The sequence below is a fragment of the Cydia amplana genome, chromosome 7 (assembly GCF_948474715.1).
Source record: "Cydia amplana chromosome 7, ilCydAmpl1.1, whole genome shotgun sequence".
Lineage (NCBI taxonomy): Eukaryota > Metazoa > Arthropoda > Insecta > Lepidoptera > Tortricidae > Cydia > Cydia amplana.
In genome coordinates, this window is record NC_086075.1 from 6,404,220 (window position 1) to 6,431,734 (window position 27,515).

Consider the following 27,515-nt stretch of genomic DNA (forward strand, 5'->3'; position numbering starts at 1 on the left):
GAATTGTCCTGCAGCTTTCGTTGATAATAACTGTTACACAAAAAAAAGATCGAGTAGAAGGTTTACAAATAAAAATTCTACTTGCTCTAATTTCTTTGTATTACAATTTCTAGCAATGAACACTACTACTAGATATTAAGTTATGATGTTCATGTTTATACAGATTACCTTTTTAAAATTAAAGTTGTAGAGTCTGTGCGGAAAGAGAAGAGCCGTGGAATGTATGGGGCCCAATAGATATCACGACTCTTCTTTTTCCGCACAGACTCTCTAACTTCGACTTTGGTGTTTGCTAGGTTCGTGCGACTCTTAAGCAAGCGTGGAACTGTAAAATCATAGCGTGACCAAGCGTCGCCGAGCCAGGCGATATTTTGTCAAATGGGAAACTCCGAGTGAGCTTAATGTTATCTGGCTTATTATTTTGGTTAACCATGAAACGTTTTGTGCGTTGTAATTTGACCTAATATGGAAAATATGGCTAGTTTTATTTTCTCTTGTGACTGTTTACTTTCGTGATGTCGAGCAACATGCCTAGGATAAAGAAAGTCCTTATAATTGGGGTTACTATATGTTTATAACTGTACGTATGCTCATATTTGAAGCAGCTGCCTGACCGGCGGAATAGCAATCCACTATTTTCTTGTGAAAAGTTTCACCTACTTGTAGATATCCCGTGCGAATATTAAAATTTATATTAACTATATCAATCGTTGGTCGCTGATAACTATCACTAACACGCACACCGCAGCAGGCACTTTTAAAAGAAAACACTCACCCGTTAAGAAAAAAGTCGCTTCTCGCTAATATTGGGCGGTCGAATAGGTGCCTGATAAATCCCTAAAGTTAAGTTATATCCATTACCGTGAAATAAAATAATATAGGTATTTCACTTTGATTCGGAATGAGCGACTGAGCGTAAGACAATGATTTATAACTAGTATAAATAATATCATTGAAGTCAGAACAATATTCTGCATGTTATGCAATCAGTCATCTAACGCGTGTTTTCATAACAGACAAATAAAATCCGAACCCGAATTCACTCACGTTCAAGCGGTCGCTTGAACAACAAACAGTTTTTATTTAACCTTTTGTTTGATTAAAAAGAACAGCATAATTGAGTTTTCCATTGAAAATCGATCAGTCAAATGAAACGCAGGTTAAAAAAAATGAAATGTGCCGCTGAACTTTTGCGCTGTATTTAACTTTTCGAGGGGTGACAAATATGTTCATAACGAGCGAGTAAAATAGGTGTAGGGGAAAATCGGGAGACTTGGATCACCCTTTCCCAAGTTCCCCAAGGTGCAATGTAAATTTGTAATAATATAACGATAATACAAGTTTTGACCGCGAATTATGTAACTCGGCAATTAATCACCGTTTATCATCGTTTGCGAATCAATTTAATTCTTAATTCTAAGAGACTCAACTCACCCGGGCGGGCAACTCTCCCGGACTTCCCGTACATTTTGTGGCTAAGAGCGTTTTTCATGACTGCCATCTCATTAGGCGACAAGGCGGGTATGAATGGTGGATCAAAGGGATGTTCGTGAGCAGTCGCCACTTGCCGTCGAGAGGTCGTTACCCGGCCGAGTACACTCGTGCTTTGACTCCCTTTTCAACAATCTTGGACTTGACAAACGTGAAATTTGATTATTGAAATAATATCACGAGGTAAACCTCAAACCTAATTATAAACTTAAATAGGTTTGGCGAGGCTGAGCCATGTTGCTGGGTTTCTAAGGATTGAAACTGTTTTACAGTCTTGTGAGATGGTTGCACTGCACTTTTATCGATGTCTTCGTGGCCGTCACTTTACGTACTCGGTTCAGGCGGAGTATGTCACTTTCTTAGGACGTCACATTCTGAGTTTGTCACTTTCTGACTTTGTCACTTTCTGAGATCGTCACATTCTGAGTTCGTCACTTTCTGACTTTGTCACTTTCTGAGATCGTCACATTCTGAGTACGACACTTTCTGAGGACGTCACTTTCTGAGAACGCCACTTTCTGAGGACGTCACTTTCTGAGTTCGTCACTTTCTGAGTTCGTCACTTTTTTAGCATAGGTACGATTTAACAGTATACTATACCTGCACGAAAGATGTATACTGCCAGCAACCAGATTAGCTGTTCGACATACGGTCGCTTTTATATCCTACATACCAATACCAATCTCTGTTTGCCTTACACCTGACTGGTAGAGAATTCCATTTGGCAAAACGTCGTATGTGTCGTGCAATAAAGTGAAAATAGAGAAATAAATAATAATAAAAAACAATGTAATTATGTTTCAATCAGAGTATTTAATTCAGAATAAGTACCTACTTAGAAACTACAAGCACCAAAACATTTAGCCACAGATTGGAGTTAGGCTGGCAACAGCTTCGATTCAATACACATAAATGTTTCGCACAGTAGGAACCATGATTTTATCATTCGCCGCTGTAATTAGCTCTTGAAGGTATCACAGCAAGCTCGCTGACACCAGTAGAAGGTCATAATTCCAACATATTTACATTTAAACGGACTGCCGCTCCTTTTGTGACAACATATTCTTCAGCATACCGCGTCTTCTGTCATGTCTCCATAAACTCAAACGTCTTTTTTTCTGATGATAGTGTAAATTTTGGATACCTATCTGCGTATAAAATCAGCATTGCAGTTTTGTTTCAGACAATATTTCTTCTCGTGTCATCTGTGGAGAATAAGCGTCAATGGTTTTTTTCTTCAAAGCGTTGCCGAATTTCAGAATATATGTTCAGCCATCAATCAATTCTGCGTATGGAGTGATCCATACTCTCATAGTTCTCATGTTCTTTATTTGTTTGTTTTCTTCCTATATAGGTTACACGATGAATTTTTAAATTATTATTACATTATACTTTTAGCCTGACAATAAAAATCTAGCATGTCGCCGATTTGACATCGCTGATTTTTTTTCTATTTAAAATGCGAAACTACATAAAGGTTACATATTTATATATCGTTTGTCAAAGGACTGTCTCATTTCAAACATAGACAGAGATAAATATACTATCTTTGTCTTACTCTAGTACTAGCACCCAAAAGAAATGCATGAGTATAGTTTGTATTGTTCTTATTTAATGACAAATTGGTTTGACCAACTATACTTACAGTCCGTTAACTCTCAGAATGAACTTCGTTTTTGCGGGTAAAATCGGACGTAGTCGCGTAATAGAAAATGACAGCGTCGTACTGCACATTTAGTTGCAATCCAACACTAAAACTATACAGGGTGGTCTATACCACGACATCCAAAAAATTTTTTATATTCCTCATATCGTGGGCTATTAGAATATACCCTATGTACCTATACTATAGTACACCAAACGAACACCAAAAATTGGAAAAAGGAAATTTTATATGGATTACTTATGTAGTAGAACATTTTTTGCTACGGGCCACCGTTCAAGAGTTATTTACGATAAACTCTAAAAAGGGACCTTAACACCATAATAACATCATAATTTGACAGAGTCGCCGGTCAAAGGAACCGAGGTAGAAACTTCCCAAATTATAGATGGTCAACCAAATCTTGTCAGTAAAAAAAGGCGAGAAATTCAAATTTTCTATGAGACGATATCCCTTCGCGCCTACATTTTTCAAATTTGCCGCCTTTTTCTACTGTCAAGATCTGGCTGACCAAGTATAGTAATCTGATAGCCCACGTAGTGAAGAATCTTGGAGGATATAATCAAACGGAGACGCCATGTCTGTAATTTTCTGTACAAAACAGTCTGCCGATTTTTGCGGGGGAGGGGAACGTCAAATGTATGCGTAACGTAAAAATAGCCATGTCAGATAAACGTCAGTCCATACATTGTGTATGACCGTTGGCCGCCTATTTTCGACAGAGGGGAAAGCCTGTTAATGGCTACTCCGTTTAGTTGTATCCTCCAAGTGAAGAATCTAAGAAAAATTTTTGGACATCGAGGTTTGTACCACCTTGTATAGAGTAGTTAATACCACCATAACTAGTAGGTAAGTAAATATTTAAATTCATATTAAATTATGTGACTTTTAAGTACTTACTGTATATTTACAAATTAAATTTAAAATTATTGTTTTAATTTATTCTTTTATTTTAAAGTAATTTTGAATTAAAACTAGAGATAAAATAAACAACACAAACTATAAAATATACATACTTGTCTACAAAAAAAAAAATGTGACTGTTATTACCACTCTATATAATTTCAGCCAGAAGTAGTAAATGACGGTTGTGAATGACGTCACAACGTTCTGCTTTCAAATTCTGATTCTATTTTATATAGAATATGACAAAAAGTCAAATAGCAATATAGTCATCAACCAAATATTAAGCATAACGTCATTAAATTAGGGCTTATTTTACATTGAGACAATAGGTATCCCTAACTTTTTGCGGTAAGCTTAAAACTTTTTGTGAGTGAGTAAGAAAGCAGAACAGCAGTATATCACCTTCGCGTGTTACCGCCGATACCCGATGTAAGTATCTTTCTAAAATCCGAAGGTCATTAGAGTTAACGGACTGTAGATAATATGTTGCGCTAGCTTCGACCCGCGACTTCATCTGCGTGGAAATATAATGATGATGATGATGATTTATAAATAATAATTAGGTCCTTCGCGTCGTAGCGCAAAAATAATCAAATTTTCGTTCCCCTTTAAAACCCCTAAGTAATATTTAAAAAACACGAAAAAAAAGAAAGAAAAATGTTTATAGGGTTGTATGTCATAAACCGAGCGCAAAAATATTAAAATGTTCATTCCTCTGCAAGAAATCCCTAATTAATATTTAAAAAAAAACACAAAAAAGAAAAAAAATAACAAAAAAAAAATTATAATGCTGTATCTCCTAAACCGTGCGTCGTAGCGCAAAAATAATCAAATTTTCGTTCCCCTTTGAAATCCGTAAGTAATATTTAAAAACACGAAAAACAAAAAAAAAATAAAAAAAAAGAAAGAAAAATGTTTATGGGTTGTATCTCCTAAACCGTGCGTCGTAGCGCAAAAATAATAAAATGTTCATTCCTCTGTAAGAAACCCCTAATTAATATTAAAAAAAAACACAAAAAAGAAATAAAAATAAAACAATAAAAAACTTTATAATGCATCTCCTAAACCGTGCGCCGTAGCGCAAAAATAATCAAATTCTCGTTCCCCTCTGAAATCCCTAAGTAATGTTTAAAAAACACGAAAAACAAAAAAATTATAAAAAAAAGAAAGAAAAAGGTTTTTATGGGTTGTATCTCCTAAACCGTGTGTCGTAGCGTAAAAATAATAAAAATGTTCATTCCTCTGTAAGAAACCCCTAATTAATATAAAAAAATTAAAAAAAAAAAGAAAAAAAATTATAATGCTGTATCTCCTAAACTGTACGTCGTAGCGCAAAAATAATCAAATTTTCGTTCCCCTTGATTTGAGGCCCGGGGAAGGACATAATTATTATCATCATCATATTTCCACGCAGATGAAGTCGTGGGTCGAAGCTAGCGCACCATATTATCTAATTATAGTTGGTCAAACCAATTTGTCATTAAATAAGAACAATACAAACTATACTCATCCTTTTCTTTTGGGTGCTAGTACTAGAGTAAGACAAAGATAGTATGATTATCTCTGTCTATGTTTGAAATGAGACAGTCCTTTGACAAACTATATATAAATAAACTTTTTGTAGTTTCGCATTTTAAATAGAAAAAATCAGCGTTGTCAAATCGGCGACATGCTAGATTTTTATTGTCAGGCTAAAAGTATAATGTAATAATAATTTAAAAATTCATCGTGTAACCTATATAAGAAGAAAACAAACAAATAAAGAACATGAGAACTATGAGAGTATGGATCACTCCATACGCAGAAGTGATTGATGGCTGAACATATATTCTGAAATTCGGCAACGCTTTGAAGAAAAAATCCATTGACGCCTATTCTCCACAGATGACACGAGAAGAAATATTGTCTGTAACAAAACTGCAATGCTGATTTTATACGCAGATAGGTATCCAAAATTTACACTATCATCAGAAAATAGACGTTTGAGTTTATTGAGACATGACAGAAGACGCGGTATGCTGAAGAATATGTTGTCACGAAAGGAGCGGCAGTCCGTTTAAATCTTGGAGGATACAACTAAACGGAGTAGCCATTAACAGGCTTTCCCCTCTGTCGAAAATAGGCGGCCAACGGTCATACACAATGTATGGACTGACGTTTATCTGACATGGCTATTTTTACGTTACGCATACATTTGACGTTCCCCTCCCCCGCAAAAATCGGCAGACTGTTTTGTACAGAAAATTACAGACATGGCGTCTCCGTTTGATTATATCCTCCAAGGTTTAAATGTAAATATGTTGGAATTATGACCTTCTACTGGTGTCAGCGAGCTTGCCGTGATACCTTCACGAGCTAATCACAGCGGCGAATGATAAAATCATGGTTCCTACTGTGCGAAACATTTATGTGTATTGAATCGAAGCTGTTGCCGGCCTAACTCCAATCTGTGGCTAAATGTTTTGGTGCTTGTAGTTTCTAAGTAGGTACTTTTTCTGAATTAAATACTCTGATTGAAACATAATTACATTGTTTTTTATTATTATTTATTTCTCTATTTTCACTTTATTGCACGACACATAGGACGTTTTGCCAAATGGAATTCTCTACCAGTCAGGCGTAAGGCAAACAGAGATTGGTATTGGTATGTAGGATATAAAAGCGACCGTATGTCGAACAGCTAATCTGGTTGCTGGCAGTATACATCTTTCGTGCAGGTATATTATACTGTTAAATCGTACCTATGCTAAAAAAGTGACGAACTCAGAAAGTGACGAACTCAGAAAGTGACGTCCTCAGAAAGTGGCGTTCTCATAAAGTGACATACTCAGAAAGTGACGTCCTCAGAAAGTGTCGTACTCAGAATGTGACGATCTCAGAAAGTGACAAAGTCAGAAAGTGACGAACTCAGAATGTGACGATCTCAGAAAGTGACAAAGTTAGAAAGTGACGAACTCAGAATGTGACGTCCTAAGAAAGTGACATACTCCGCCTGAACCCCTCGAATACCTTGACGTATGTTATGAGCGATAGTGGGCTAGGACGTTAGTAACACGATTTCCATTTCATACATCAATTTTCATTTGAGAATGGGCCTCCCGTACATTGACATTCCTCTATTTCCTTCAGCGGAGATATGTAGGTCACCCCATACCATACTTTTAACTAACAGGATCCTTTGATAAATGATAAGAATTTCATTTTAAAAAGTGCCTTGCCAGCTATATTGCCTTGAGTAAATTCTCGAGATGTAATAAGATAGACAAACTTTTCATTTTTAACCCTCCTCAAATGGTTTAAGTACGAGTAAAATCTGATTGGTACGCGGTTTTAGCATTGTTAATAAAGTAACAAGTTAATAATAATATTACAGAAAAGTACAAAGATTTAATAAATTCTCAATTACTGCACCATTTTCTTTCTTCTTGCACCATTTCAGTTTAGCCCTATGGTTGACTGTAGAGAATGCCTTTAGGCATTAAGTCCGCCATTTGTACATTTTATTTGTATTTTACGCAATAAAGTTTAAAAACAAAAAAAAAATACTCATAAAAAACATGTTAAATTCGGATAGATGTCATTCGAATGGAGTTGAAAGATCCTAAACAATTTGTAAGTATCTTATTGGCGGATCCTTACCTACGGTACTAGTGACTTGAGTTAACGATTACATAATAAAAAAGGTATCTGATACAAATTTCTGGCTGACAACGTAACCAATTCCGAGCTAAACCACTTATCCGCAATTTGAACTTTAGGTTCCTACCTGGAAAAATGAATAGTTTTACGTGAGATTTGTAGCCCGCGTAAGAGCGGCAAATTTATTCAGGATTCCCGTAAGCAAACAAAACGTCCTCAGGGGAATAAACTAGAATATTTAGGTAACCAACTTCTTAAAAGGTTTCTTGAAACAATAAGTTGAAAGTTTAGTTTTTATTAAGCATTTTTGAACACATTCAAAGGACGACATACAATATAAAAATGCAGGGTAGGTAAACGTAATAATACTGCCATTTTCTTCTTTATAGCATTATATGTATTAGCAATATCGAAGTCTTGAGAGACAGATAAAGAACACGATGCCTTAAAAAAGTTAATATTGGTAGGTAATAACATATATGACATTTAGAACACTATTATGGGTCCCGGGTGCTCCTACATAGTTGGCAACTCCTTCCTTTTATTGGATTCAAGGGACATAAAGTCATCAAAGTCAGCTTCGATCGTCCGTAGGGTCGCACTATGCCCCGGTATAAACAGCTTGTCTGTGAGCGAAGACATTTTATTTACAGTATTACATTATTCGAGTGCTTTAGTTATTTAAAAATGATACATTTTTAAATAACACGTTCATTTATTTATATAGATACTATATAAATAAATGAACGTATTATCCGACTTCAAAAGAAGGAGGAGTTTATCGATTCGACCGTATATTTTGTTTGTGTTTTTTAACTCAGAACTCCGTCTGATATATGTATTAGTGGCTAGCGCATACAAAAGGGGTAATGTTTTATTTTTATTCTTTTTGAAGTAGGTTTTTGTTTTTTAAGCTTAGTTTTACTTAATTGCTACAATACAATCAAACGAAAATAGGTAACAGAAATATATACATTTAAAACATTTTTGTACCACGCAGCAAATCAATATGGGTCGATGTTACACTTATTTTCTTTTGCAAGCATTATTATTAATATTACCTATGCTAGAACCAAATCATAATTGTCATACACAATAAACATAAAGTTCTTTATCAATGACAGCTTACTAACTGCAAATGTAGGTATATATGATGGTAAAATGTTAGTAATTTTGTAACTGTTATATGTCATATAATCATGCTTTGTAGCGAGGTTTTCGCATATTTACCCAATCTCGTTTTTCTAGTAGGGTTTTTTTACGAAACTTACTTTCACAGCCTTAGTTTCGCCGAGCATATTTTCTCTTTTATATGTACATTTTCCAATTCTGATCTGCACGGAAACGGTATTAACGGAGCTTTGCGAGCTCTTATTTTTAGATGTTTTTGGTTCTTTAGCTCTGATGCAATACTAACGTACTAAACTACCTACATAGTATTTTTTTAATATTATAGTGGGTTTCTCTTTGTGGCATGAAACATCAAGTACTTTCATCTTAAAGTGACCGCGCTTGCTACGGTTTTTTCTCGAATCAAACTATTTTACCTAGGTATTAAGTATTTTAGTCCACCGGGCTTGCGGTATGAGGAACGGAAAGGACATCTTTGGCGGTCCAGTCTGCGCTCTATACTTCTTCTAAGTTCTTGTAACTAAAGTTAGGACGCTAAGCGCGAAGAATTTTGTACATTAGCCCGCCTTTTCCTGTCTATATCGCACGGGCATTGGCTGCCACCATGGCATGGGTGGGACAGCATTATAGGTACGCGCGTGCGAAAGAGATAGGAAAAGGAGACAATGTACGAAATTTTTCACGCTTACCGTCATTACTTTAGGTCAGGTTTAGTATTACATATTTTCGAATAACTACTATTAGAGACATTAATTACATTTAATAAGTTTTTTTTTGCCCTACTCGTATTTACGTACGTTCCTGAGCGTTAAGAACCCGCAACAATATTTAAACACATATCGTTGCTGTAATCTACCTCGCGTTTAAACAGTGCGGGAGCTAAATGCGTATATCGTATTCGGGAAACAGCTTTTATTCGTGATTATTAAGCTGTTCCGGTCAGAACTGAAGCCTAATTAGAGCTCGCAATTTATTACTGTGCAACTAAAACGACGACCGCTTTTGCCTATTTGTTATTGACACTAGCCCCGTTCAGTTGGTCTTTGTGTGTGTGTGTACAGGGATAAGCAGAAATATTTGTCAAGTATTTGTTAACCTATTAAAATACGAACTTTTACTTACTTTGATACTAGGTTGATTAGTGAAAGTGTGTCTCAAACATTTTATTAAACCTATTAATCCGGTAACATGCGACTTTCAGTTCGGAGATCGTGGTGGTCGTAACATTGCTTATAAATATCGAAAGGCTCTAGTTTTTACTTTTTCACTTTCCCTTCTTCTTTCTGGTTTACTTAGAAAAGTAAAAAATAGCCAAACTCATTGAGTATCAAATATAATCCAGGATCCTGTTGAATCAGGAAAGATAAATTATAATTGACGGATAAATTTTAGAAAAGGAGGGATTATCTATATATTTTAGGATCAGGCACCATCTGAAATATTGTTTTCAAATATTCACTTCGTTTTTTAAATCCACCAAGGTGTCATTGAACACCGGTAACTATATTAGCGGTAATACGCCGTAATGTCGTTCCCGCGCGAAGTAAGCTTGTTTGTTTTGCGAAAAAGATGCCGGGGAGATGGGATTACTGATACTCGTACATGCGTCGCGGATTTTAGAGTACACGGTGATTTGGAACTGAGAAGAGACGTAAGAAAAATAAAAATGATATTCCTTTTATTTTATTAAATAATGTACCTACCTAAGTAGATGTTAGGAGCGCATGGATCTTCATAAATAAACGGCTGGTTATTAAAGATATAAAAGCCTTAATAGTAACCAAACTATTTAGTTGTTTATAGGTAAAAATAATGCGTTATAATATAATGTATACCTAAGTCAACAATCAATTCAGTGAACGTTAGTATTCAGCTAAAGTAAATCATAAACCTACATCAGATAAAATACCTGTAGATACCCACAAATTAGTAACAAGAGCCCAAATAAAATATCTCATTAATGGCCACTCAGGCTCGCTATAATTAATTACGTTATAGTGTAATTATTTTTTAAATTAACCAATATACAGTGTGCTTCCTGTAACATGAGCAATAAATTAAACCGTAGGCTCTACTCCTCAAACTGACCAACATTTGTTCAGCAACTTTTGAAAATAACTCGTGATTTGATTTTTATTACACTTTAAAGTTTATTCTAAGACGCAATGTATTGCAAATTTTGTTATGTTTAAAGCGTGACAAGCAACGTCAAACACACTGATGTCAGCGTACATTGAAGGCAATATGTGACGTTCCACGGCAAAAGGTACCTTATGGCAGTTGGCGCTTACGTCGCATAGCGCCGCAATAATAATAGCGCGCGGCGGCGGAGCGGCGTTAATAATAGCGTAAGCGCCAACGGCCATAAGGTACCTTTAGCCGTGGGACGTCACATATTTATTTTGTATGAAAAAGAGGAAGTCTAAAGGATTCATAATTTTTAAAGTTGCTGAACAAATGTTGGTCAGTTTGAGGAGTTGTAGCTTTTAGTTTAATTTATTGCTCCTGTTACAGGAAGCACCCTGTATAATTATTTCGAAAGTTAAAATAATTTAATGTATAGAAAAACATACTATATACATTTATCATGTTGTTCTGTGCATTATTTTAGACCAGAATAGGTACACCAATATGAAATAAATCAAGTTTTTTTTAGGTATTTATTGGTTTCTGTGGCGATTGGTTCAATCGATTGAATCGTTCAATCATACATACATACATTACATATAATCACACCTATTTCGTTCAATCATATTGTAGGCCAATTTTTTTATTTTAAGTGTTATTATTCTTTGAAAATAAATAAAGAATACGGGCGAATATTATGTTATTATGTTTGTTTGAATATTTGAATAAAATATTTTGTTTGAGGTTATTCCCTAAATTCAATTTATATAATAAGAAAAGCTAGAAATTGCGAGTGCGCCTATTCCGTACATCTGTACCAATTTCAATTAATTTTTCTCACTTGATCGATCGTCGCAGAACAAAGCAATTACGACACTGGAACGTAACCGATCGCAATTAATTTGTTTTCGCCTCGATGCGCGTCCGAACCGAACAGGCCCTTTGTAGGCGTCAATTCGACACCATTTATATTAAATTGTTTGTGCTACGTATTTATTGGGTAGACAACAAATTCCGGACGCGAAAAATGTGATGTGTCCTTTTTAAGAAACAAGTTTTTGAGATTAAAATAGCGACTGCCGCGCTAAAATCTGTCATATTATTAATAAGCAAGCTCATAAGGAAATAAAATATTCTTTTTTTCCCCTTAACATTTAATGTTCAATCAGAAATATTTTAATATATATATGTAAGTACTTAAACTCAAATCAGTAATCGAAAACGATACTAAAGTTCTACGAAAACTAAAAAAATATGTAGCCTGATTTCACTCTTTGGGTTTTTCTGAACTCTTGAGAACAAGAATATACATAATAAAGAAACAATTTAATTCCTATACAAAACAACAAATGTTCCGGAACATAAGATTATCGTATGTTTCTTTTAATGTCCACTATCTAAAAATACTGCTACATAAGTAGCTTATGAGTGTACCCTCTTTCCATGAAAATGAAATAAAAATATACATGAATATTCGGATTCATTCATTGATACCACCCCATGCTTGTATTTTTAACTGGAAAGCGTTGAAAGCATTTTCCTTCCTCGAGGCATTAAATTAAAAAAAAAACCTGCTATGTGGGAGTTTGTTTAACTCGCACACCAAGGGTTCCGTACAGACTTTCAGTTATTCATTTACCTAGCTATAAACACGCAATATTTTTAATTATAATCGTGTACAGCGCCATCTTTCGGCAATTTCCTTCATAAATAATTTCTTTTTTCACTGTATAATATTAAAAATTGTTTTGGAATGTGCACCTTAAAATATTTCAAATGATACCCCGCTTAACCTAGTACGTAACTAGACTTTAAAACCTTATGTAATAGATACCAAATATTACGGTGACTAGACTTAGGGTACGACTCACAATCACAATACATAGTATGTATTACATAACATGTAGGTAAGTAGTACCATCGGATAGTAGTAGTATGTTGGTCTAGCTACTGGAGAGAAATAAGTGGACTGTAAAACTTATGCAAAAATATATTAAAAACTACCAATTGACCGTTACAATAAATCAGAGCGCGGCGCGTACAGTCTATCGCGAGCGGGACGGGCGCGAGCCGTCGTGTTTCGTGTGTCGCGGTTGGTGAGATAATGGCGTACGCGGTGCGCGGGGCGCGGTGCGCGGGCGCGGCCGCGGATGGAAGACCGGTTCTGCTCCGAGCGTCCAGGACTCATGAAGATGCGCTGGTGCTATCAGCACCATATACTCCCGGCGTTGAAGACCCATTGTCTTCAAGACTGTAGATCGGAAGAGGGCATATTGTATTAAAGGCTCGACGTATGATTCCCTTCTTTGTCTTGATGTCTGCTACTCTGGCGACTCCATCTTTCCCAGGTAGCACGTTGACGATACGGCCCATCAACCACATGAGAGGCGGTTGGTTGTTCTCCTTCACTACCACCATGGTTCCAACTTCAAGCTTTCCTCTTGAATGGCGCCATTTCGTTCTCTGCTGAAGGTTGAAGATATATTCGTTTGAGAAACGATTCCAAAAGTGCTGTTTGAGAACTTCTATGCGATGGAACCTTTGGAGACTTGAGATGTTCTGGCTGGAGACTTGACGATGTGGCACAGACGTGAGAGATCTCCCAATAAGGAAGTGAGACGGAGTAAGGGGTGTTAGGTCAGAGGGGTCGTCGGAAAGGGGGGTAAGAGGTCGTGAATTTAAAATTGCTTCGACCTGACTGAGGCATGTTGAAACCTCTTCAAAGGTTAGATGCGTAAGGCCCAACACTCTACGTAAATGATGCTTGACCGACTTTACAGCGGACTCCCATAAGCCGCCAAAATGAGGAGTGTACGCGGGAATAAAAGAGAAGTTAATACCTTCAGTGGCCCTATCCTTAGCTAAATCTTGATTCAGCACGTTAGCGAGCTCGTTGGCAGCGCCAACAAAGGTAGTACCATTGTCCGAGAATATGGTTCTCGGCTTCCCTCGACGAGCTATAAACCGATCGAGCGCTGCAATAAAAGCTTCTTTAGTAAGGTCAGAGACAAGCTCCAAATGAAGTGCCCGTGTCGCTAAGCAAACGAAAATACAAATATAAGCTTTCACGAGCTTGCAGCCTCTACCCTTGCGATCGGCTATCAAAATGGGTCCTGCGTAATCAGTGCCTGTTTCGATAAATGGAAATTCAAGATGTAACCGCTCCTTTGGTAAGTTTCCCATTACAGGTTGAATTGTTTCTGCTTTAAGCCTAATGCAGCGGATACATTGTCGAACAGTATGCTTTACTAAGTTAAGACCCCCAAGAGGCCAGTAGGTTTGACGTAAGATTGACATAAGTAACTGAGGACCTGCATGGAGGGCGCGGAGATGCAACATCCTAACTAAGAGCCTTATTATAGGTTGCTTACAACAAACAATTATAGGGTGCTTAACACCGTAATCGTAAAATGAATTACTAAGTCGACCGCCAACTCTGATAAGGCCAGAGTCGTAAAATGGGGACAAAGATTTAAGTCGACTTTGTTTTGATAACTCCTTTCCAAATTTCAGCAATTCATAATCTTCAGGAAAGGCAGTTTGCTGAGACATGCGAAGGATCAGAGTAGATGCAGCAGATAATTCAGATGCACTAAGGTAACCATGTTTTTTATTACTAGCATTTCGACAGTTGTACGTGAATCTATTTATGTAGGCAATTACCCGCTGTATCTTTGCATAATCTGAGCGATTATTTATCAAGGTTTGAATGGCATTGGTGTCATCTGAATTTGATGAAGTAATGACGAATGATTTATGAGTTATAATCTCTGGTAATGTGGTTTCACCTTCAGAACCAGGTGCAGTCGGCCAATGTGAAGGATCTGACGCTAAAAAAGGCGGCCCTGACCACCATAAAGACGCGGTTTGTATAAGATCCGCATCAAGACCCCGAGACACGAGATCAGCTGAATTTTCCTTAGAAGGAACGTAACGCCAACATTCCGGTTGAAAGCTATCTTGTATCTCGGAGATACGGTTTTTTACGAATGGCCTTAGAAGAGCCGGAGATGATTTTAACCAACCAAGGACAATCATGGAGTCGCACCAAAATATGCAACGTTCTGGTTTCATAGTCAGTGACTCCAGGACCTTCGTACACAGTCTTGCTCCCAACAATGCTGCACAAAGTTCAAGGCGAGGGATGGTCGTGGCCTTGATGGGTGCGATTTTGCTTTTAGAGGCCAGAAGACGCACACACACAGAGCCATCCCCGGCCACGGAGCGGACATAAAGGCACGCTCCATATGCTTTTTCTGACGCATCAGTAAAAGTGTGGAACTCAATTGAAGCAGATGATTCACATGATATCCATCTTGGTATCTTTACATTATTTAGGTTAGGAAGTGATTTCGCAAAATTGTTCCATGATGCAAGTAAGCTGCCTGTAAGAGGCTGATCCCAATCAATTTTGTCCACCCACAACCTTTGCATTAAAATTTTAGCTTCTACAATGCAAGGTGTAACTAAACCAATAGGGTCAAATACCTGTGCTATGGCTGATAATATAGTGCGTTTGGTGACTACGGAAGGAACTGTAATGTTTATTTGAAAAGTTAAAGTATCTTGAGTACAATGCCAGTTAATGCCAAGTGTCTTTGACAATTCTTTTTCGCTTAAGTTAACCGTATGATTAAGAGAAGGTTCATTATTGATTTGCTTCAAAACTTGTTCACTATTGGATTGCCACTTTCTAAGATTGAATTTTGCTGAGCGAAGAGTGTCTGTGACCTTTTGACACAGAGACACGGTATCAGCAATTGAATGTGACCCTGACAGGAAGTCATCTACGTAAAAGTCTTTAGATATTGCATCTTGAGTTTGCTTGTCTGAAGATTCCTGCGCCAATTGGAGAAGACAGCGTGTGCTAAGATAAGGAGCCGACGCTGTACCATAAGTCACAGTATTAAGTGTGTAAATTTTTATGGGTTGCGAGGGGTTAGATCGCCAAAGAATCTTTTGAAGAGACCGTTGATCCTCGTCAACAAGGATTTGTCGGTACATTTTCTCTATGTCCGCAGACACTACATACCTATGTTGCCGGAATCTAAGTAGGATAGAGAATAAATCATCTTGAATTCTAGGACCTACTAACTGGATGTCGTTTAGGGACTTTCCAGACGTGGTGGCAGCAGACGCGTCAAAGACCGCCCGCAGCTTGGTAGTTGTGCTAGATTCCCTCAAAATTCCATGGTGTGGTAGAAAGTATGATGGTCGCGAAGGGTCATGAAAACTTCCGCTCATGTGACCTAAGGTTTCATATTCAGTCATAAACTCACTGTACCGCTCTCTAAATAAAGGGTCCCTATCAAACTTTCGCTCTAAGGAAAGGAACCTGCGTCTAGCCAGTTCGAAAGAGCTTCCCAATACGTCTGGTGACTCCTTCAACGGCAAAGTGACTACAAAGCGTCCCTCTTCATCGCGTTTTGTTGTAGTGGTAAAGGTTTGTTCACATGTATTTTCGTCTACAGTGAGATTATGTTTTGAAGGTATTGTGTCAAGCTCCCAAAATGGAGTAAGATCTATGCCCGTTTGCTGGTCATTAAGAAAGAAACAAACAGGATTATGACGTTTATTAAGACTTGGCTGACACAAAGCTCCTACGACAAGCCAGCCAAGTTTTGTTTCCGCAAGGAGTGGATTTTGTTTTCCAAGATCTACACGCCCCGAACCAAGTACAGCCCAAAAGATTTGAGCACCGACAAGAAGATTAATTGAAGACGGTTCATAATAAGATGGGTCAGCTAAACAAAGTCCTGAAGGTATTGGTATTTCATTAACGTCTAAAAATTGATCAGGAATGGGTTGTGTAACTTTTGGCAATATGTAACAATCAATGTCTGTCTTAAAAGTTCCATCACGAGACTCCATATGAAGAGAGCAAGCCTGTACACTTTTCGACTGTTGATCGTTTAGACCAGAAGTTTTACAAATAATAGGACGTGTTGGCAATGATAGCTTATTAGTCAAACTCTGCGAAATGTAATTTGCTGTGCTGCAATTATCTAGCATGATTCTCACTGTGTGCAACTGACCCTTGCTGTCACTGACCTTCACCAGAGCTGTGGAAAGAAATACATGTGGCGATACGTTACCCACGACGTGATTGTTTGCCGACAATGCTACATGTTCTGCCGGGGCATTTGTGTCGTTATGCTTGTGCAACAACGTATTGTGCCTGACCTTGCAATATTTACAATGACTAAGACTGCATTTCGACTCATGATGTCCCGGGCGCAGGCAGTTAAGGCACACTTTATACTCTTTGGCCTTATTCCAACGTTCGTCAATCGGCAAGGCTCTGAAGGTGTCACAATTAAAGATATAGTGGGTCTTGTTACACAAAGGACAAGGTTTAATATGATTTTTTGCAGTATCATGTTGACTTGAAGAGGCTAGGAAACTTTTAGGCTTACTGACTGACGCCTCTGCCTTGGACTTATTGTTTTTGGATTCTTCTAATGTTTCAAGAAGATTACACCTGTTACTCAAAAATGTAAGAAAGTTGTCAAGTGAAGGAGGCTCTGACAATGAGTTCCTATGCTCCTCCCATTTTCTACTGGTAATGTTGTCTAACTTGGAGGACATTATATGAATGACTAATGTGTCCCAATGATTAACTGGCTGATCAAGGGTAGCCAATGCTCTAAGATTTTTATTTGCGGTGTCAACTATTTGACGAAGACCTTGACAAGACTCCCGGTGAATCGGGTCTATGTTGAAAAGAGCTTGAACATGATTATTTACCAATAATTGTTTGTTGTCGTACCTATCGCATAGCAGTTTCCATGCTGCATTATAATTTTCTGCTCTGAAATCTAAGCTACGTATCACTATGGCCGCACTTCCGTGAAGAGAAGCACGAAGGTAGTGGAATTTATTGATATCATCTATGCTTTTCTCCGTATGAATTAATGAGACGTAAATATCTTTAAATTCCAACCAATTTTGACAGCCGCCGCTAAAATGTGGTAGGTTTATTTTTGGCAGACGTACGTTACTTTGTCTACATGATATGACAGTCGGGCACTCATCGGAACCTACCTCAGACCTGGCGCCAGCGTACTCCTTAGCCCGCTGACTACGATGTCGCTCCAACAACTCCCGTGCGGTCGCTAGCTCGTGGTAATAAGTCCCTTCAAACTGCTCTCGATCGGTATACAGCTCGCTGGGGTCCTCCACTAGCTGCTCCAACTCGCCCTGAAACGTGTCGTATGACTCATATAAAGCATCTATTTTATTTATGCGTAGGTCTAATTCGACCAATTGTGGTTCGCTCAATTGTTCACAAGATTTAGCTGTTGCTAAATAAGCAGTAAATTGCGTAAGCTTAGCTTTAACTGTACCACGTTTCTTAATTAATTCTTTGCAGCGTGCTTCTGTATTCATTATGCAGTGAAAAATTGAAAAGACAATAAGTGAAATGAAATTACTAAGTGCTCTAAGCAATATGTTACTCGTACCTAATTGAAAAAAAATAGCAACACTATCCTCAACTTTGCTCGTAACTTTTCGCAGGCGCTTAAATTTTTATATGTGATGAGCTGATAATGAAATTGCTATTAAAAAATCGTAAGGATCTAAAACGCGTTTCTCGACCAACCCACTTTATATTTTGAAAAATAATTATGATTACAATTTTGATTTCTAATTAAATTACTTTGCAAAAATGACGAAAATAATGATGGAAGTTGAAAATAAAGCTTTGAAAGACTGAACAATATAACTTTAACATGCAACTATGAACTAAGATCGAAGCACTTTTAATGGTTTGTTTTGATTGTAATTTTAATGGAAAGATTTTTAAAAGCTAATGTATTTTTATAGGAATGCAAACTAAAATAAGGGAAATATTGGAATGATCTCACAGTTATGCTATCCGTAGTTGTAAGCCGGTAGGTAGTGAGCTCCAATCCTGGTGATTTTCCTGTCCGTGATTTTTATGATGTTTGCACTCGTTTTTCACCCGGTGTTGCTTATAGATCCAAGATAATGCTGTTCTGCAGGGGCCGTGCACTTTGAAGTTATGATGATCACGGCGAAGACCTCAGTTTTATTTATGTAGCAATCTCGAAGACAACTGAAGACGGGCGATTGTAGTTGTATGCTTCGAACGACGGATGCGATATTAACGATTTTATTTCAAATCGCGCTTGTAACGGTCCACTGTCATCTACTACGGCGTTTAAGGACCATATGTTGGTCTAGCTACTGGAGAGAAATAAGTGGACTGTAAAACTTATGCAAAAATATATTAAAAACTACCAATTGACCGTTACAATAAATCAGAGCGCGGCGCGTACAGTCTATCGCGAGCGGGACGGGCGCGAGCCGTCGTGTTTCGTGTGTCGCGGTTGGTGAGATAATGGCGTACGCGGTGCGCGGGGCGCGGTGCGCGGGCGCGGCCGCGGATGGAAGACCGGTTCTGCTCCGAGCGTCCAGGACTCATGAAGATGCGCTGGTGCTATCAGCACCAAGTATTATGAGGAGTAAAACCAAGGGTCCCTTTTTACCTTTATGACACGAAACCCTACAAAGATCATGTTGCATACAAATACACTGAAACAAAAAAAGAGTACCTATTCTAAAAAAATATAAGTGTTAGCAACGATTGCCTACATGCGTTAAAGGCTCTACTGTGGTAAATCTCGAAGCTATATTTAAAATAACTTTTGTACCCCACTAAAGACGCGCGGGCTTCCACGGGACCGAAGGATAAATAAACCATCTAGATTTGGTATTCAACTTAAATGTGAGTATAAATAAATTAATATGTATTGTTGCACGATTTTAATTTGTATTTAATACGGTTGTTTTCAGGTACTTATGTATACTATATTATAATATGTGCATATGCATTAAATATTATGCACTATATTAAGTACATTCTTTGGCCTATGTCAATTAATATTAGTGTTTTGGACAGTTAGATAACCGATAGCCTAGGTATCTATAGGTAACATCTGAGTAAGTAGTTCAATTAATTGCACATAGATCGATTAGTCAGATCTGGGTACTTTGTTGAGGACCGTCTCATATCATCTATCATCTGTCTATCATCAAACTATCATCGTAGTAGGTTCACTTCCTACAAACGAAAATGTATACGTACACTCCCGGCCAAAAGTATGGAAAAAAGCTTGAATTACAGTAGAAAAGTGTGATTTTTTTTAAGCGATGGATTGTATACTACACATTGACAATTTAATAAAAAAATGGTTAAAATAATAATACAACATTCATTATATAAGTAAAATACTCAAATGCTGGCTATGACAGTAGCCAGTTCAACATTTTGTAAGGCAATTAAAAGGGTATTGTAACATTTTCCTATTTATTAGAACAAATTAAATTATTTTCAGAAAATATTTTAATTTGTTTTTATTTTCAAGAAGACACACTACTATATAAATTATAAACTTTAAATAAATGTCATATACTAAAAAAAGCGGCCAAGTGCGAGTCGGACTCGCCCATGAAGGGTTCCGTATTTAGGCGATTTATGACGTATAAAAAAAAACTACTTACTAGATCTCGTTCAAACCAATTTTCGGTGGAAGTTTGCATGGTAATGTACATCATATATTTTTTTTAGTTTTATCATTCTCTTATTTTAGAAGTTACAGGGGGGGGGGGGGGACACACATTTTACCACTTTGGAAGTGTCTCTCGCGCAAACTATTCAGTTTAGAAAAAAATGATATTAGAAACCTCAATATCATTTTTGAAGACCTATCCATAGATACCCCACACGTATGGGTTTGATGAAAAAAAAAATTTGAGTTTCAGTTCGAAGTATGGGGAACCCCAAAAATTTATTGTTTTTTTTCTATTTTTGTGTGAAAATCTTAATGCGGTTCACAGAATACATCTACTTACCAAGTTTCAACAGTATAGTTCTTATAGTTTCGGAGAAAAGTGGCTGTGACATACGGACGGACAGACAGACGGACAGACGGACAGACAGACAGACAGACAGACAGGACGAATCTATAAGGGTTCCGTTTTTTGCCATTTGGCTACGGAACCCTAAAAAGTGACCAAGGCCTCCAGTGCCCCAGGCTGCAATCGAACCAGCGTCCTCTGCTATCGCGGCAGGTGCCTGTGCCATGTGGTTCGGCTCCAGCCTGGGGCACTGGAGGCCTTGGTCACTTTTTCTTAGTATATGACATTTATTTAAAGTTTATTTTCCTATTTATTTAATTTTTAATAATAGTTTAGGATGTTTTGATATTTATCCTGTATTTTTATTCTTTTGGGGCTGCCTAATGTAAAATTTAGAATTCAAATACCTATAGGTACCTACTACAAAGAAAACGACCTTGATTCCATACTTTTGGCCTTGGGTGTAATTATTAGAATCGTACGTTTCGGTAAAAAATGTACATTCATTTATTTAAGTAACCTTTTTTTATATAAAACGTCGTCCGTGGTAACTAGAATATGTCCAAACCTTATCCGACCAAAATCCTAAACGCATTGACCGCTGACTAATAGGTATCTTCGGGACAGCAAGGCCCAGTCAGCCGGACACGTATGTCGGCCGGTCACGGAGGCCTACGAACGTGCAATAAACCGAAGACGTGACGCGCCACACCTACCCTCACCTCGCATTTTTCCAATGCCTATAAAAAGTTGCTATTGGACGCTTCCTTTATTAATTGAACTCGCAGATTAATATACCGTGCCTTAAGATGGGGCAATGCGGCCAGCCTTCTGGGTACCCTACCGAGTGACCACGACCTAGGCCAAATTTTTTATTTATAAGTTTTTATTTTTTAAGTGTTATTAAGTTTTTCATTAATAAACAAGAATGGAGAGATCCTACTTAGTCACAAGATGTACGAGTTGTGAGAGTAGGTATACGATGTGGGTGGCAACCGGAAAGGGACAGTGCGTGTCTCGTGGCGATTACTATGGAAAACCTATGCCTTGGTCGTAGACGTTTTACAGCGGATATAAGACGAAACTAGAATTTCGGTGTAATTTTTCATGGCTACTTTAACATATTGTAGGTACGAAGATTTATTATAGTGCCCTGCCCTAAGCACGCTGACTTCTAGTCCAAAATGATCTGCGTGTACTGATTATGATTAGGTATGCTTTGGTTCCTTTTTTATGACCCGGTTTCAAAACTGGGAATAACTAGCAAGTAGCAAGCCTTCAAATTCTCTGCTTCGTACTGTTGCGTGTAATCTTTCTAAAGTCAGTCTCTTCTCCGGTGCCCATGGGAGGTTTAAATTGAAAAACAATAACAATGCATTTAGTTCAAGCATTGTCAAAAGGCAAATGGCAAAGCACATCATTTATAAAATGAACACGAATGGTCCTATAAAACGGAATCATGAAAGTTTATACCCTGCTTTAGTTAAGGGCGGACCATTCGATCGTGACGTAAAAATTTTACGATCACACGTCCAGAGAAACACCAATGAGGCAGTAAACAGTCCCCTTCAGATACTTAAGTTCTTGTAGAAATTCATTAGCAATTACTCTTATCTGCATTGGCCATTAGATAATTTGAAGAGAACCTCAGAAAACCAATTACAATTAGGTACAAATCATTTAACTTCTAAATGTTACGGCAGTTTTTATTTTTCTGTCGAGTTCTAGTTCAAAAACAGAATAACCAACTAATAAGGCTAAGTAAAGATCATTCAAATAAAACTGTATAACTACAAAATAACAAAATAATATTCTACTTAACTAATAATTTATTTCTTGAAAAATCTTGCACATGTCGCAAAACTTTTCTACCCCAAACCATCCGAAATTTTCGCTTGTCAATTATAAACATCATATCTCGAGTGATCATCACATATTTATAAAACTTTTTAGTTGGCTCAGCTTTTCTATTTTGGGTTGTCCACTTTTTCGTATTACTGTTATCTTATTAAACCAAAGACATATTGACTGAGTACGATGTGTAAAATCTAAGGCAATTTCGTGCTACGAATTTGACAGGTAAACGATATGGTGCTGTACACATATCCATTACAAAGAGAATATAACCACTACGGTTTGACAATTCAGTGATCGCATAATATATGGCGCAGCACAGATAATAGAATAGAATCATAGAAGGTAGGATCCTATAAGTGTGGTATACGCGTGACTCTGTGAGCTCGGAATAATAAACCAACAGGAACCGCCATTAACAGGCGTTCCCCTCTGCCAAAAGTCGGCGGCCGTCGGTCAAGGAGGTTATATAAAACTAGTTGCCATACGTCATAAGCCATTCAGCAAACGTCAGTCTAAGCGGAATCTTAGGAGCAGAAAATGCCGAATTGTAGCGTTTTCTCCTGTAAAAACCGATCGGACACATCTAGCGTACTTAAAGAACATGTTTCTTTTCATATGTAAGTACTATTACATGTAAATATTATCAAATAGTACACTAATTTAGCAAAAAACTAAAAAACATTGTCAATCTGAAAGTGATACCACTTCATGGTAACTAGATCTAATTTAGGGTAATATTTAAAGAAGACTTTCTAAATATTCATTAGGTATACCTAACTTCTAATTTGCGTTGCTTATTATTATATAATTTATATAACACATTATTTTTCTATAACACCTTATTTTTATATCAACATAATCCATTCAATGAAATAAATAGTATAAATCATAAATATCGTGATATTATTACCGATATAGGGTCATTGTGCTAGTTTCCGTCCATGCTCTAGTCTCTAGTTTTCGTCAACATGACAGATTAGCAAATAACTTATTTGATATTTAATTTGCTACTTGCCAAATACATTTTTTATGTAGATAGATACTCGTATATTGTCTCGACATTAAGGATTGCATTAAGTCCAAATTTGTGCAGCAATTCAGTTATATTCAATTTCGTCAAGTGGACGAAAACTAGAGCTGGACGAAAACTAACGCACCTACCCTACTACTGTTTGAAAATTCATTTTTCTCTTAGTTTCTATCGTATATTTTTTATTTGACATGTCCAATATTTGTATTGTATTTTATTTATTTTAAGGTATTTACTGCCGTCATTTTCCATAAATAGGCACTTTTAATTCATTACTCTGGTATCACTCTACCATAGTTAGCGATGGGACACCATAAAAACCAATATCGATAAAATCTATATGAACATTATAAATATATTGTTATTTTGATTTATTTTTTTAGATTTCTAAAAGATGCAATAAATTTTAAATATTGCAATATCAGTCACGTTTTAAAGATCTAAGAACTGCATAAGTAAGTTTGTAATTCCATATAAATATATGCTATTACAAAGTTACTGTTGCAGTTCCTACAAATAGTAGGTAAAGTAAAGGTACACTATGATGTATGTACGATGTGAGTATGTCATTATTAAGTTATTATACGTATTACGTATTACATATTTAAGTCATTATACGTATTACAAATTAAAGATATCTTATTGATACGGTTTTAACACCCCCTGGCACTGATTAAAATAACCGACTTGGTTTCACATTAGCATTACATCTCAAAACTTTTTTGTAGTAGAAGCGTTGCGAGACTTGCACCTTTTTACATGTAATGTTTTTGATGGTTATAATTAACTAAAGCAGACAGTTAAAATTCAGTCAATAAAATATCGACAATATTATCGACAAGTCCCTCGCACTTCTACGTTTACTTAGAACTGACATCATCTCGTTCACGGACAGGGTTGTCTGTGTTTGTTCTTGTATTTGTGTGAATATAGTTTATGCTAGTGTTTGATAATTTTGTCGTGTGCGTGTGTAGCGACGCATGCAAAAAATGCATTAGTGTTTACATTATTTGTGTGCGTTCCTCGCCCCCCGCGCCGAAAACGGCAGAATTTTTCACATAGAAATTAGTGCGTGTCACCACTCCATATTGGATTATTCCTCCGAGTCTGTGAGGGACAAAACATAGGCAATGCGACACTATGATTGGTCGAATTTATTTGTTGCCCACCATAATCCATACTTATTTATGGTGGGGAATAAAAAAAATGTGCATGAGACTGTGACAAGGACAAACAATAATAGCGCTTTCGCTGCTACTCCTACTAAAAGATACATAAGACTATCCCGTTCGGTCATTTCCCCCCACCCCTCATGCCTGATCCAGTTAAAATACTAGATTCATGAATAGAATAGAGAGCGTTTACAGCGCCATCTGTTTTGGATGTCAAACTAAGGGGTACGTGTTTTCCTTACACTTTACCTTTCTAAAAGAGTGGCGGGAGTGTGCATCGCATAGAACCAAATGGCGGGAAACAGGGTAAGACACTGTATAGGCTAAAAAACAGTATAAAATCGGTTTAAAAGTTCCCGAATCCCGCGAGCTTCGATCAAAAACCCAATGAACGAACCCACTTAGTCCCTTTCGTGATCGAGTACTGGCCCTACACTAAAACTGGGTGGGATCCTTTGTTCCTGAATGTAGACCTTTGTTATGAATACAAAGCAAATTTTGGCTTGTCAGGTTGGTTAGTTGCATTTAAACGAGAGTGCCTCCATAAAGATTCACTCTCCTTTTTTGGTTTCGAGTTAATTGTAAAAAGTTGAAAGCGTAGGCGATTCAGGAATCGCGAAGAAATTCATAAAGATAAATACCTATAAAATTACTCATAATGATAATGGGTAGGTAAGTAAATAATTCATAGTCACAGTATGTTCATAAATAAATACGTAAGTGCTCCGTATCGAATCATATATACCTATGACCGAAATTGGTTTAAGTAAATGTCACTTCAAAGTTCATACAACAGCATTCATGACGTAAATGCAGTGAATAAAATGTCAAATGTATGTTGTTTAGTTTAGTAAGAAAAACCTTTCAGGGGCACGATTCAGATTTATCAATTTGTTGCGGTTTTGGTTTTGTTTTGATACGACCTTGAAGATCGCTGACGCTGATTGGTGCTTGCGAAATGACGTGAAAGCCATGCGTGAGATGCGCGCCAATCACCAAGACGATCGAGTTCAAAATCAAAACAATTGAATTTCAATTAAAATTAGAATCAATCTCTAGGTCCTTAGGAAACCATTCATATCTATTTTCTCGCCCGCCAATTTTTGTTTATTATAGCATATTAAAATTGTCTCTGAATGACAATTTACAAGTAACTTTTGTTTACCTACATAGTTAGCAAGTTCCATAGAAATTACACTTTAAGAAAACCAACATAATTATACTTAGGTAACAGGTAAATTTTTCGGTTTTTCACAATACCTACACAATTACACATATTTATCATTTGAAGACACGTGAGTTTTACGATTATACCATTGATTTTGATATAGAAATAAACAAACATGGAACCAAAACGAAACATGATTCCCGGATTAGGTTGAATTTTTTATCCAAATTAAATGGAGATACTATATTAAAATAAAAGGTAGGTATATATATTTCAATCTCATCCTTCACGTCAACTAGTTTTAATTACAAAAGATGTAGAACGTGTTTGAGTGTGTGTGTAGCATACAAATTACATATGCCACCAATTATTGCGTTCAGTTTATTTTGCAAAAAGAATAAGGATTATTTGACACTTTTCTTATTTAATTAGGATTGTTCGTTTCTGTTTTTAAACGTTACTGCAGTTCTGGAGAAAAGTAATAACTTCCAACTCTGTTATCAATTTTGAAGTATGTATACTGCGTTCCGCTTCAATTCAAGTCGAATCGTTTTTTCAGTCGAAAACTCGTTTTGAAGCGGATATTGCATCCGAGCACACCTCTGCGGATCAATAGGATGAAATTGAAAACTATCCTAATAATTTGTATCAAACCACTATGAATTTTTTATCAGTTTTAAATTTTGTATAAATGAAAATGTTAAACAATACCTAGATTGTGACAAAATATAAATCACGGATAGTTGTCTATCTCCACCTTACAGAGGGCCGCGCCCATAATAATTGTTAATACTTATTCCTTACATTACATTACATTCTTCTGATGTTTAGGTATTGAATGATTTAAATAATGTACAGAGGTGTCAGTTTTCCTGAACTTAATTTAAAACATAAGACTAAAAAATATACAAAACAAATTGAAATTTCCTAAGAAGTAGATAATCTACGCGCCAGAAGCGGCCTCTAAGCAAATAAAGCCCACGTGATCTAATCGCATTAAAAGTTAAAAATGAGTTTCCGTTACGGATAAACGTTGAAAACGGCAAAATATGGGGAATTACCTAAGTGGGGATTAAGGCTCGCACGGTGGAAGGGTGGACCTACAGATTCACAGTTGTGCTATAAACAGAAACTAGACTATTGGAATTTGTCGTTTTTAACAAAAAGGCTTGTTTATCTATCAATTCTCATTCAGACACTGTTAGGGTCCTACTGGGACGAGGAAAAAAAAACGCAGACTGTATCAAAATAGGCTGGTTTATTCCGCCTTAATTATAAGAAGAAATCCCGGCCAAACAATTATAAAATTATATTCGGTATTCGTCCGTTGCCGGTGAAGTAGGTAAAGCCAAGTAGTGGGCCGCGCGTTGCTCGCGGCTTGCCGCGATGACGTCGCGTGCTGCCCGCCGCCCGCGCATCTCCTCCCGTGCGTATATCCAGTACTTA

The 27,515-nt window shown here is 37.0% G+C and overlaps 1 protein-coding gene across 1 annotated transcript; it reads right to left on the reverse strand.

Moving 5' to 3' along the window:
* Nucleotides 1-13,141: 13,141 nt before the first annotated feature.
* LOC134649750 (uncharacterized) lies at nucleotides 13,142-19,406 on the reverse strand. Its single transcript, XM_063504581.1, has 3 exons — nucleotides 19,332-19,406; nucleotides 18,002-18,157; nucleotides 13,142-16,492 (listed from the first exon to the last, which is right to left on the reverse strand). The coding sequence occupies exons 1-3, from the start codon at nucleotides 19,404-19,406 to the stop codon at nucleotides 13,142-13,144; spliced, it is 3,582 nt and encodes a 1,193-aa protein (XP_063360651.1).
* Between the last annotated feature and the right edge of the window lie 8,109 nt (nucleotides 19,407-27,515).

What these genes read in the sequence shown, in the direction of transcription:
- LOC134649750 (XM_063504581.1), bottom strand. Translation starts at nt 19,406, where the DNA reads ATGAGTCCTGGACGCTCGGAGCAGAACCGGTCTTCCATCCGCGGCCGC. An exon ending in CACCGCGCCCCGCGCACCGC is followed by an intron (nt 18,158 to 19,331) that starts GTACGCCATTAT and finishes GACACGTTTCAG; the next exon opens with GGCGAGTTGGAGCAGCTAGT. An exon ending in ACGCTGGCGCCAGGTCTGAG is followed by an intron (nt 16,493 to 18,001) that starts GTAGGTTCCGAT and finishes CTTAATGACCAG; the next exon opens with CAAACGGGCATAGATCTTAC.